General features: G+C 28.5%; 1 protein-coding gene across 1 annotated transcript; it reads right to left on the reverse strand.

Moving 5' to 3' along the window:
- Positions 1-3306: 3306 nt before the first annotated feature.
- On the reverse strand, positions 3307-7236 carry LOC109599220 (dentin sialophosphoprotein). The gene is made up of 4 exons (XM_020015178.2): positions 6964-7236; positions 6759-6908; positions 6240-6380; positions 3307-5980 (listed from the first exon to the last, which is right to left on the reverse strand). Exons 1-4 carry the CDS (start codon positions 7081-7083, stop codon positions 3404-3406), a joined length of 2988 nt encoding a protein of 995 aa, XP_019870737.2. The 5' UTR covers positions 7084-7236; the 3' UTR covers positions 3307-3403.
- Between the last annotated feature and the right edge of the window lie 6141 nt (positions 7237-13377).

Here is a 13377-nt window from a genome sequence, read left to right on the forward strand (position 1 = left end):
AAACGATGGTTTTGCTTACGTTAAACAATATTTTACAAAGTTATATTAAATGACACAGATTTAATCATTAAAAATTCCTCTCAAAATTAAAGTTGGTATACTGTATCAAACAACAATAGTAAATTAATATTGTTTTAACAGTTACATTATGGTTATGGTCAAAATATGTATCATTTTAACAATATAATAATGACAACTACCGTATATCAGTTATGTTTATAATTTAATTAAAATACTAAATTTTATTACTTTATATAAAAATATTTATTATTTATTTAATATTAAATAGTTTTGATCGGAATTATTTACGTATAATCATTTGAAAAACCATTCTGATGACACATTCGATGCAAAAGTAAATTAGTAACAATAATAACAATTTACGAACGAAAACATATTGAAAATAAAAAATAATTAAATATATTTATTGGTGTGTATAATATTCAAATAAATTATATTTTGTTAAAATCTGTCAATTTTAAAATGTTTAAACTATTGTGCAAATTTTTCAGTTTATCCGGTAGATGTTTATACGCAGATCAGTGGCCGTTAGACGCGAGGAGGAGCACCGGGAAATCGACATGGGGACACGGAACTGCCAAAACAAAACAGCCGGGTGATGCATGCCGACTGGAGTTGGCTAAGGTGAATATTATTCAGTGGAAGTTTGCCATATCGGGGCGGATCTGTGTCCCTGTCGGGCCGGGCCGGCTTGTTTGCCATACCGATAATTTAACTTCAGCAAGCAGATATTCGGCCAGTCGGACTGGCACCGTGTCTGATGTCTACGGCACGTCGCCACCGTCGGATTCTATCCGCCCGACTCCTGGTAAACTTCCCTGGGAAACGAGTGAACGGAGGCCCGTTCGGCTCGTTCGCCACAAGAGACACCGCCACAGTGTATTGACACGTACGGCGCGGGGCCGCAGACGTCTTTCGCTTCCGACTAGACGAAATTACTCTCGGAAAGCAAGAGTAATGACGGATCTGCGGACGGAACCAATTGACGGAATTCGCCGCGACGATGCCTGTCTGTTGTGGTGACATTTGATCGACTGGCATCTTTGTCGCGAACCACTTTTTGCAGTCTGCACATATAAGTTTATTTGAAATACGGTTCCATATTTTTTTTAATTATATGTTTACACCTAAACTATAATTACCACCTACATAATTATACATTGAAACATGATGAATTTCAAATTTTATGCATAATTTAATTTTAATAAATATCTATTGAAACTATAAGGTTAATTTAATTATATATCTATACCTACGTGCACATTTGTGGAGCTTCCTATAATGTATTTCTTTACATGGCGCTTCTATTAAATCATTGCTTTTCTAGTAAATTTCTATAAGTATTTCCTATAAGTTTACGATGGACTTGTCTAGTAATTGGCCTGGCCATTGATTTAATAAATTTTGTATCAGAAAACAAAAGTTGAGTAGTGAATCGGATCATTATGCTATTAAAAAATGCATGTGTTCCTTAAAATATTACTAAAAGACATGCTACATATTAAAAAAATATATAAAATATATATTTTTGTAGCATAAATTTACTTTTAGAACATTGGCAAAATTTGTCGATTTTAAAATTAATATCTTAATTAATAATATCTCCTCAAAAGTTATAGTAAAAACTGCATGTCTGTCATAAAAATTGTTTTTTGCATTTTTTGATATTTTGAGAGATATATATTTATAATTATATTTTTTCTTTCTTCTTTTGAGTGTTGAAGAAATTAAGTGTAAATAAAACAAACGAAAAAAGAGTTTAATCCAAATAAATAATTTTTCTTTAGACAACTAAATTATTATTAGAATCATTATTACCACAATCTATTTTAAAAATATTTTAGTTATATAATAACCATAAGTAACAATTATATAATAATTTAAATAAAACCTTATTTTAAATTAAAGTAACTATTTAAAAATAATAATACGTGAACAGTTATTTGTCAATAAATATAAATTGTGTATACTGTAAGGTTATTATAAAAAATAATTTATCAAAATATTACAATAAAATTTTGTCACATATTAATAAATAACTTCATAATATAATACGTAGTTTATATTTTTTATTAAGGATATTAACGCTTAAAATAAAACATTCTCTTTCCAATCAAGGCCTTTATTAAAATACAATAATTACATTTAATATATAGTAAATATTCAATAATTTATTTTATAGTTTATCTAAAAAATATTTTAAACCTTTGGAAATTATTTATTTAAAAAAAAAGTCTACATTATTTTCATCATTTCATTATTTTAATTTTGAGTTCAACATATAAAAATTAGTATCATTTTTTTTAAATGTAAAATATACGATAAAAATTATATTACAATGCAATGAATTAATAAATATATTATAGAACACTTAACGATGCTTACGATTCCAATTTTTTCATTCATTCTCAGATTATTCATTACATTAAAAACCAATTTCAATTAAAATCGCTATTTATAAAATGCCATATTTGAAATTTTACCCTTAACGATAATAACTATATTTGTTTGTGCGAATCACATTATATTTTTAATGTTTGAATAAAAAATGCTACGAGTCTAACATGATCTTATTTTGTTTTAATAGTTACAAAGTTAATTAATAAAAAACTGTAAATAGCAAGAATAAATTTCATCTTATTGCATAACTAACAAATTACACTGGTAATACAAGAAAATAATAGACCCTATGAATATTGGAAAATGATGGATTCTGATTATCAGTCTTTATTTGTAATTTCAACTTTTAAAATTCAAAAACAAACATATGTTTTAAATAATTATAAAATATAAAATAGTTAAAATATCTTCGACTGATTTTATTTAATGATTGGCGATTCTGAGATGTTAAAACTATGGAGTGAATCGTAATTGATCCAAATTAACAACCATCGACTCGTAACCTGACTGAACAATCAAGATGTTTTCGACGGTTCAGCACAATTGAGTAAGACTGTTGACTTGGGCGATTGACTCGATTGTGAGAGAAAACCATCCACCATATCTCGGACTCGCCCATCACTAGTTTTATTTCTTTTTTTGTGACTAGACCAAAAGAAATTTATGTGGTACCTCTCTCAATTGTCAATTAAAATTGTATTTTTTCATTTCATTCGTATCCTTATGATGTATGATGTAGAAAACATGTAACATTTTCATTCTAGCCACTACTTACACCTTGCTAATTACCACTAATCATATAATCTAGAGTAATTACCATTAAAGTTCATTCATGTTCCTTAACATAAGGGCAATAAAAATATAAGATAAAAAAATAGCAAAAAAATCATTACAATTTCTGTTATTGTTTATCCAAATGTTATATTGTACTGTGCAACTAAATCGATTTACACTTTCCAGTTTGGTAATCTGAAATGTACTTTTATGATACTTCATCACATGGTGTATTTGTGCCTTCTGTTAAACAAATGTTGGTATGTATAATTACAGTTTTATTACTTTCTATAATCTCATCATTTTTGTCACATTCTGCTTTAGATTCTGTGTTACATTTATTTTTTTCATCACTGTTTTTCATATGTATGTCACAAACAAATTGACACCCATCACTAGATTTATTATTTAAACCTTCAACATTTGACTCTTTATGCGTGGCTTCTAAATATTCTTCGGGAGTCATACACTCAAAGCACTTCTGTTTGTCGGAATTTTTTTCAACAGTTTGTGAATCATTGTTTATTGCATCATCTTGATCTTTTTCAAGATCATCTTTAATGTATTTTTTAATTATTTTGTTAATTTCATCAGGAACAATTTCTAAATTTTTATCCATGACATCACGAATTTCATCGTCTCTTAATGTTTCTTCTGTTTGATCAGTAGTTAACTCCGCTGCCGCTGTCACATCTTTCGTCGGCGTAGTTTTTTGCGAACTGTCTTCTGGATTCATTTGAACTTCACCACCATCTTTGTCTTTTTCTTCCACTTCATCTGAAGATTTCGACGAATTTTCTTCCACAGATTTACTTTCAAAATTGGTTGTTACTTTTGATTGATCCAAAGTTGATTCCATTAACTCACTTTCAGATTCACTTTCAACATTTTTTGTCGCTTCTTCTAAATCGGAAGTTGTCTCGTCAGACGATAACGACAGTTTTCTTTTCTTTATGGCACATTTTGATATGTTCTTTGGCTTTTCCTCTGGAGATTCATCTTCAACTACTCGATCGGAACTTTTGTCTTCAAATGAAGAGGATAATCTTCTTTTCGATGTGGATCGTTTTGATTTGCCTTTTGAATTTTCTTCCAAAAATTCACCTTCAATATTTTTATTTTTTTCTGCTTGATCAGTAGATGACTCTTCAGGTGATGTTGACAGTTTCTTTTTTGGTGTTGACTCAGCTTCCGTGGATTCTTCGGCACAATCGCAGTCTTTGGATGTTGGAGACAATTCTTTGCTTGATTTTCCATTTGTTTTAATTTCTTCATCTTCATTTGTTGCCGTTTCTTCAACCTGATCAGAAATAGACGGTTCTGATTTGTCTTTTGAGTTGATTTCGTCTGAGGATTCACTTTCATCACTAATGTGAATTATGTCACTCATTTTAGTCGTATTTGTAAAATTGTCTTCATCCGAAATTTCTATATTTTCTTCATTATTTTCTGCTTCATTAGGTTGCATATTTTTCTTGTCTTTATCTGATACTGTAGCATCACACTGATTTTCTTCAAAATTTTGATCATTCTCACTTATTGTTGTCTCATCTGAATCACTAGCTATAAGAACTTCATTAACTGTAGTCCTAGCTTCCTCTTGATTGTCTACTTTCGAATTTGTACATTCTGTATTAATTACATCTTGTGAAACATTATCATTGCCAAAATCATCAGTGTCTGTTGAATTGTCAGGATTTTTATCCAAATTTAAATTTATCTCCCCAACTATGTCTTCTAGATCATCTTTTTCATCCGAAAGTATAACTCCATCTGAAGTATCATTATTGACTTTCTCTGATTCCACGTTTATCTTGAAATTTACATTATTCTCTTCACCAGACTCAGCAATTGCCCCATTTTCTGAACTACTATCACTATCTACATTATTACGTTTCTTAAACCTTTTCATTGAAGACCTCTTACAGGCTGAACTGAGTATTGATAACCTCTTTCGCTTCTTTGTGGAACTTTTCTCTTCATTTGCAGTTAAGTCATTCTCTTCTACAGTTTTACTCTTTGTAAAGGTTTTATTTTCTTCATTATTGCTTTCTAAATCACTATCTTCTTCCAAAGGAATAACGTCACTATTTCTTTTATCATTTTCTTCTATGTTTTTACTTTTTGTGGAGGTTTTATTTTTCTCCTTTTGTATTTCCAAATCACTCTCATCTTCCAAAGGAATAATTTCATTATTTATTATTTTAGAAGTTTTTTCTTTAGAAATTTCGTTTTTATTAGGAAAGTATTCTATACTATCATTAAATGATACGTTTTTTCTACTACCTCCTGTTTTTTTTGATGCTGCAGAAGCTGGATAATCTTTTAATATTTTAACATATAATTCTTTAGTAATATTGTGTCTTTTAAGCTCAGATTTAATATCTATTATTTTTAAAGTAGTATTTTGAGATTTTGAATTTGTATTAATAATATCTTTGTAATTAACTTTATTTTTTCTGAATGGTCTTTTTAGTGTATGTACAGGATGTGGTGTTCCTTTTATAACATTTTGACGTGGTTGCGATTTCTTTGTTTCTAATTCTTCGGTTTTATTATTATTAATCGTCTCTAAACCGTCACGCTCTAGCAGGACATGTGGAATCATTTTCAAAATTTTATCATCATTGACCTTTTTGACTTGAATTTCATCATTCTTGTTCAGTGCAACCAGTTGTTTTAACTGTTTTCCAATGGGGTCTAAAGATTTTTCAAATGATTTTCTTGCAGCTTTTGTTATTGGTGTGTTCCTGACATCTTTTTCAAAGTAACAATTAAGTTCGGGCTGTAATAAAGATAATAAATACATTTCAATAGAAGACTCTAATTTTTTGCAAGACTAAAGAACAAATTAAATAAAGAAAAAGAAAAATTATTTAATGCATCTAATTTTATGTGAACATTGAAAGCTTTGCACTTAAATTTCATGTCCATTCTGAAGAATAGACATAGATAAAATTATTTATTTTATAATTTTTTATAAAGGGACTAATTAAGAAAGATTTAAGATATAAGATAATATAACATTTACAAAATATACTTACAAAGAATTTGAAAACATTATTTTTAAATTCGTAAAGGGTGTTTAAAAAATAATAACATTCCAAACATATTTTATATTTTGAAATGTGGATGGATATGGCCAAGTTATCAAATATGGTATTAAGGTGATCCCATTTTTGAACCTGAAAAAAATTCAGTTACAAAATTAAAATGTTCTGCAATAAGGTTGACTAGAATGCTTGGCAGCTTTTAGGTCCATTAGGTGTAACAATCTACTATAAAAATATAGTTAAAGATCTTTTCATGGACCACCAAAATATAAATAATATAGTAGGTATTGCTAACTTGAGTCTATTTATTTATTCAATATTATTATTCAATTAGATCATTTTTACACTAAATCATCTGTAAGACTACAACAACATCTCCTTCAGAGACTGGTGCAAAAATTCGTTCCAGTTTTAAAATATTTTTTTTACAGTTGTAATATTAATCACATTCTTCTCCTTTGAATATGTATATGTATCTAATAAAATGTAAGAAAAAACTAACATGTTTACCTGGACAAGATGTTGGTCTTTATTACATTTAATACAATTGAAATGTTTGTTAACTGTGACGTTTTCCATCTTGTGTTGTGTTTTTTCCATAATTAAAAGTTTTTGGGCACAAAGTAGACATATCTTTAGAGATGATCTGATTTTGGGAAACTAAAAATAATGATAGTTATAGAATAAAACAGATCAACATTAGATATTAACTCACTTCGTCATAATTTAACACTTTGTTGTTAAGTAATCTTTTAAAAATTTTAGCATATTTGCTATTTGTTAAAACAGTATCGGAACGGGAACAAAAATGACACGTATCTCTTATGGTCTCCATTTTTAAAAAAATGAAAAAATTTACACTAACACAAATATTACATTCACATAAACATTAAACCATTTATTGAAATTAAAGTTGGCTTTTATTTACAAGCGGCAAAACAAAAACCACCATCTTCAAATGTGAAATGTCACAGGAGGTGCATTAACATTGAACATTACCAACGTAACAAAATTGAATTAAAGAACAAAGAAAAATATATTTCTGTTGAGGGAATTTCATAAATTGATTGTTTTTGAATAATCACATTAAGGAAGTTAATACCATGTTCGTATAACCTATTTAATGTTTTCATTATTGAGTTTGTTAAGAGTATTTAATAATATTTTAATGTACCTTTCACGTAGGCAACCCAATCTACACATTGATACCAATTTTGTAGTTTTTCTCCGACAAACTTGATTTAAAATTTATTAAAGGCAAATCCTTGATATATTCTTTTAACATTGTCTACCTAAAGTTATTGAAAACTTTTTTTGACGTTCGAAAGTCCCAGTGGTTATAAAAGCAACACTTCCTGCTACTGGAAATTGCAGTAGTATAAACTATTCTAAAATTTTATTTGTCGTAAGTAGAATCCACTCAATACCTGACTGTATAATACACTCATATGTTTCACTAATATTAATAACAATCTTTTTCAGTCATGTTCCAATATATCTCTGTATGTGGAAAAGTTTGTCAAATATTGCTGGGAGTAAGTAATTTAAAATCCAAAGAGTAAGCACTGTATGTCCAAATAAAGATATAATGAAATTGGAGAGATGTTAGACAATTAAAAAGTATTATTTGTACAAGAACTTTCACTGTTTTTAACAACATTGAGATGAATGAACATTATACTTTTTCAGGATATATTCGTAGGGTAGGTAGGTATTTAATGTTAACTAATATTTCTAAAAATAAAAATTTACTTTTGCATCGAATTAGAAACATTTACATGCTTACATTTAAAATATTGTTGTAATAAGTGAATGTCAGAAAAATGAAATAATTTACCTTGGTTTAATGAAATTGATATAATAGATAAATATTTATAAAATAGTTTAACTTTAATATGACGTTTAAATATGAAGGGGCGAAACGAAAGCAGTATAAAACTTATATAAATAATATAAATATATAATAATAATGAAATGGTACTTGTTTTGTGAATTCTCCTTATGCACTTTCTACATATATATATATATATATATATATATATATATAATAAATTGTGTACAGTTGTATCTTAAAGATTCTGAATAACTATTTAATATCAATATTAATATATAATTGGAAGCACTAACTGTTTTATGACCTTGGGACAATTCAAAAAATGATAATTTGGTACACCTGATCACTAACATGAAAATTGAACTTACTCATTACAAATTATTTTTTATAAATTGTTAATTATAATAATATTGTGTCACAATTTGGGTAACAAAAAACGTAAGAAAACAATCGAATTTTGTCTTGGTCTGTGCCGGAGATATTGAGAAGGATCAAATAAGTGGGGAGCACGTCAACCAAGTAAGCGGACAGTTTCTATAAAATCTGTTTGTTTTTCAAGTAATAGACAATTACTAATTACTTTTCCTGATAGTCTGTATATATTATGAATTAGGGAACAAACAATCAGTTTTAACAATACTCACCTAATTCCAACATCAGTCATCTAGTTTTCAATTAATTTTACTGTTTTAATGACCGTGGTTTTCCTTGTAATTTTAGTATACAATTTTTCAAGGGAAAATTATGAAAATTTTCAAAATGAATAAATATTTGAGAAAAATTTCCAATTTGAAATTTATTTTTTATTCGAGTTGATAGTTCTTTTGGAGTTAAAAAACTAATTGTCATACAACCTCCTAAAATTAAGAACAATTCATACATTATAGTTTGGTACGCCTGACACTAACTTAAAAATGGAACATGCTCGTTACAAATTATTTTTTATAAAATATTAATTATAATAATCTAAGGCCACGATGTGAGTAACAAAAAAATAACGATTTTCAAATATTTGTTCGAAAACCGCCCAATTTTGTCTTGGTGCGTATCGCAGGACATTCATAAGAATTAAAATGGGATAAAATAAAAGAGGGGGGCGGAATCTTGTCGGATGAGGAAGTGGTGCAGTTTTGTCGTGTAACCGCTTCTTGTTTTTCAGGTAATAACTAATTACTAATTGCTATTCCTGATTGTTAGCGTATTACAAGAGTTAGGGAAGAAATTTACTATAACATTGAAATAATATTCATTATCAATCATGTAGTTAGAATGGTAATTGTGATAATTTACTAATATTTTAAATGGCCATCGTTTTCCTTGTAATTTTAGTATACTGAAGATGGAGCAAATATACAAAATTTTATGATTGATATATTTCGTATATTTGTTACACATTATTTCTTGAAAGGAAAAATTATAAAAATTTTGAAACGAAATAATATATAATTGGAAAAAGTTTCCAATTTAAAATTTTATGTTACAAGGCCATTTATTTTAGTACACTGAAGAGGAAGCAAATATTAAATATTTGAAAATTGACATATTTCGTATATTACATAAATATTATTTATACATATTACATTATTTATACAATTCTTGAAGAGAAAATTATAAAAATTTTGAAAAATAAATTAAAAAGTTTACAATTTGAAATTTGTTTTATATTAGGAGGCTTTTTTCTAATAATTTGTGGAATTTTTTTTTATTTTTTAATTTAAATATTAAAGAGAAACTTAAACTGATTTATAGAATGATAATTTAATTGAATATTAACATGTAATGGTTTTAAAATTTGTTTTATAAGGCACTTATCAAATAATATTTACAGATTTTTTATTCACTTGAATGGAATTTAAATATTAATATCAAAAAAGTAATTTAGTTAAAACCAAATGTTTTATTTAATTGAAATGTTAAGCTTAAACTTAATATTACTATTATTATTAAAAATAATTCAATTGAAATCTAAATATAATACTTAATTTAAATATTAAACCAGAACTTTAAATTAAAATTAGTAACGGAATTAAATGTCATCATGTAATTGTTTTCAAATAACCTTTTAATAAGTAAAATATAAAAAATTGAAAAATTTCTGCAATAAAATAATTTAACATTAATTTGGGTATTTGTGCGGTTTGGTGCAACAGTCTCTGCACTAAACCGAGCTGCACTAGAGATTCAAGACCTTGGACACGCGTGGACTGCAACGATCCAACCAACCATTATAAAGACGATATGGAAACAAGGCACTAAAGGTAATAAATTATAATTTTATTTATCAATTAAACAATGATAATGACAGCGTTTTTTAATGATTTCAGCTAGGTCCAGAACGAGACTAGTTAACTCGGCAACTGTCAACGTAAAGTGAGTTTTTGAACATATTATTTCGGATTTTCTTTTCATCAAATAAGGACTTCTCGGATACCAGTTTTATTACGTATTTTTATTATTACAGAAGTCACAAGCTACATAAATAAATAATCGTATCTACATGTTTTAACCATTCACAGAACATTTTTTTAATTAATGAAAATTCGGAGGTCATTGATGTGTTTTATGAATGAAGGGTTTGCGATAACAAAACGATGTTCGGTCCCCAATTCGGTTGACAGATCCTTGATCCGGAGTTTGGTCATGGAACTATTAAGCTCTAACGATAAGTGAGCGATCTCTTATCACAGGCAGCTTAGCGGCAGCAGTGATCGGATCTGCCAATGAAGGGGGTGCACTGATTATCTGTACGTTTAGTATTTTTTGAATTTGCAACAACCATTAAATGGACTTCGATGACGTTTTGCCATCAAAGTTTTACATTTATTCGGTTCAAGTTTAAAGCCTTTATACTTGACTTAGATGAGTAGAGTAGGGAAAGTGATATTCGGTTCCCCGTTCAGTGGGGTTTTGACCCGGAGACTTTGTCAAAGAACTATTAAGCTCTACTAGGCAGCTTAACGGCAGCAGTGTGTCAGACCTGATATTGGACGAGTGGACTGAAACTCTTTTTCACTTTATTTGGATAAGTGAAGTCGCGAGTCGAAAACATCGGCAACAACATGCACACTTTTTGAAAGTGAGTTATCTTCATCAAAATTTGCGCTTTCAGTTCGTTGAAATGTTCTTTCTTTGGTTGGAGCATTGGGACTAGATTTTTGTTTGTGTCCTTTTTGATAAACTTGTGAAAAAAGAAGGAAAGAACAAAGAGTTTTCGAAGAGCCTGAACATACTTACACAGGATGATCCTATCATTGGAAAGATGGTAAAGCAACAGGGAAAGAGCATCAAAGGTAATAAATTATATTTTTCTTAATCAATTAAACAATGATATTAATTAAATGTTTTTGTATGATTTCAGGTGTGATCCCAACGAGACTAGTCAACCGGGTCACTGGTAAGCCAAAGTAAGTTTTGTTTTTTCATCGAATCAACACATATTCATAGTATTTTTGTACATCTGGTTTACTATATATTTTTATTGTTACAGAAGTCATAAGCTACATAAATAAATAATCGTCTCTACATATTTAACCATTCACAGAACATGGTTTCTTGCAATTAATGAAAATACGGAAATCATTGATGCGTTGTATGAATGAAAGTTTTGCAACAACAAAACGATGTTCGGTTCCCAATTCGATTGGCAGACCCTTGATCCGGAGTTTGGTCATGGAACTATTAAGCTCTAACGATAAGTGAGCGATCACTGGTCACAGGCAGCTTAGCGGCAGCAGCGATCAGATCTGCCAATGAAGGGGGTGCACTGATTATCTGTATGTTTAGCATTCTTTGAATTTACAAGAACCATTAAATGGACTCCGATGACGTTTTGCCGTCTCTTTTTCACTTTACTTGGATAGGTAAAGTCGCAAGTCGAAAATATCCTCATCAAGATGTACACTTTTGGAAACTAACTTTTATGTTCATTAAAATTTGCGCTTTCATTCGTTCAAGTGTTCTTTCTTTGGTTGAAGTAATGAGACTAGATTTTTGTTTGTGTCCCTGTGATTGACTGAGAAAAGAGGGGAACAAAGAGCTTTCAAAGACATTAAAGGCAATAAATTATATTTTTATTGGTCAATTAAACAATGATATTAACTGTATATATTTTAGTGATTTCAAGCATGTCTAGAACGAGAAAAAGACCTCTAGAAATGTGAAGTAAGTTTCCGATCATATTATTTTTTCCGTATCTCTTTTCATAGATTTACGTCTATGTAAAAGGAATTAAAGTTTATTTTAATTGAATTATAATTATTTTATTTCTAAAGAAATTTCGTAAAGTTTCTTGCAATTTATAATTAAACAATATGTTTTTGTATACTTTTATATACTTTTTGATTTTTTAGGAATTATTTATTATTTTATATGCATTTTAAGTAATTTAATCAGATACTTTTTTTCAGTTTTAAAAATGTAACATTTATTTTAATCATAATATTTTTTGTTACATTTTTTTAAATTAGAATAAGGTAGTTGGTTGAAATAGATGAAAAATTGAAAAGTAGAATAATTAAAACTGTTTTATCAGTATTTCCAATATCGTTTACAATATGCTTTCTGGAAGTACTTTATTTCAAATGAAATATTTCTAGTTCTTCTAGATGGATAACTAAATTTTCAAAATGAACAAATTGGTTTTCCTCTTCTTTGAAAATAGTTATAATATCATGGGCAGCTGTTTTTAACTATCAATTTAGTCAGTTGTGATATGCAGCTATTATAATTGAGGTCATTGTGAAATTGTTTGTTCGTGAACTTGGCATTTATGCGGTGCAAGTGCATTGTTTCGACATTGAATAAGTGATATTCTAAAAAAATTTCATAAACTGGAAAACAAAAGCAGTGAAATTTTAGATGATTTCGCTGTGAGTGGGAGATGAAAAACGTGACTACTGTATTGAGAGCACATTTAATTGTAAGATTTCTATTGGAATATTTAAGGTACTATACCAGGGTAGCAATATATATCTGTACTCATTTTAAATGTATTATAGAAGTGAACAATATTTAAGTTCCATTAACTAGTACTCTGTTTATAAAAATAATTACTTTCAACTATTGTAAATTAGGATAACATCAAATAATTATATAATTTTATACTTCTAGGCGACATTCATCAAAGATCGTTATGGTCTGTATAATAGAAAATAAGAGAACATGTTCACTGAACGTTAAGCCCTCGTATACGATTTAATTGGCAAACGTCATGCATTTGTACTGCACGTCAGACACATAAAAAGATTGCGACTATAATAAGATATTGTTAAAGTTTTATTCAAGTGGCCAATCATC

This window comes from Aethina tumida, chromosome 7, assembly GCF_024364675.1.
Source record: "Aethina tumida isolate Nest 87 chromosome 7, icAetTumi1.1, whole genome shotgun sequence".
Lineage (NCBI taxonomy): Eukaryota > Metazoa > Arthropoda > Insecta > Coleoptera > Nitidulidae > Aethina > Aethina tumida.

What these genes read in the sequence shown, in the direction of transcription:
- LOC109599220 (XM_020015178.2), bottom strand. Translation starts at nt 7,083, where the DNA reads ATGGAGACCATAAGAGATACGTGTCATTTTTGTTCCCGTTCCGATACT. An exon ending in AAGTGTTAAATTATGACGAA is followed by an intron (nt 6,909 to 6,963) that starts GTGAGTTAATAT and finishes CATTATTTTTAG; the next exon opens with TTTCCCAAAATCAGATCATC. An exon ending in ATAATGTTTTCAAATTCTTT is followed by an intron (nt 5,981 to 6,239) that starts GTAAGTATATTT and finishes TCTTTATTACAG; the next exon opens with CCCGAACTTAATTGTTACTT.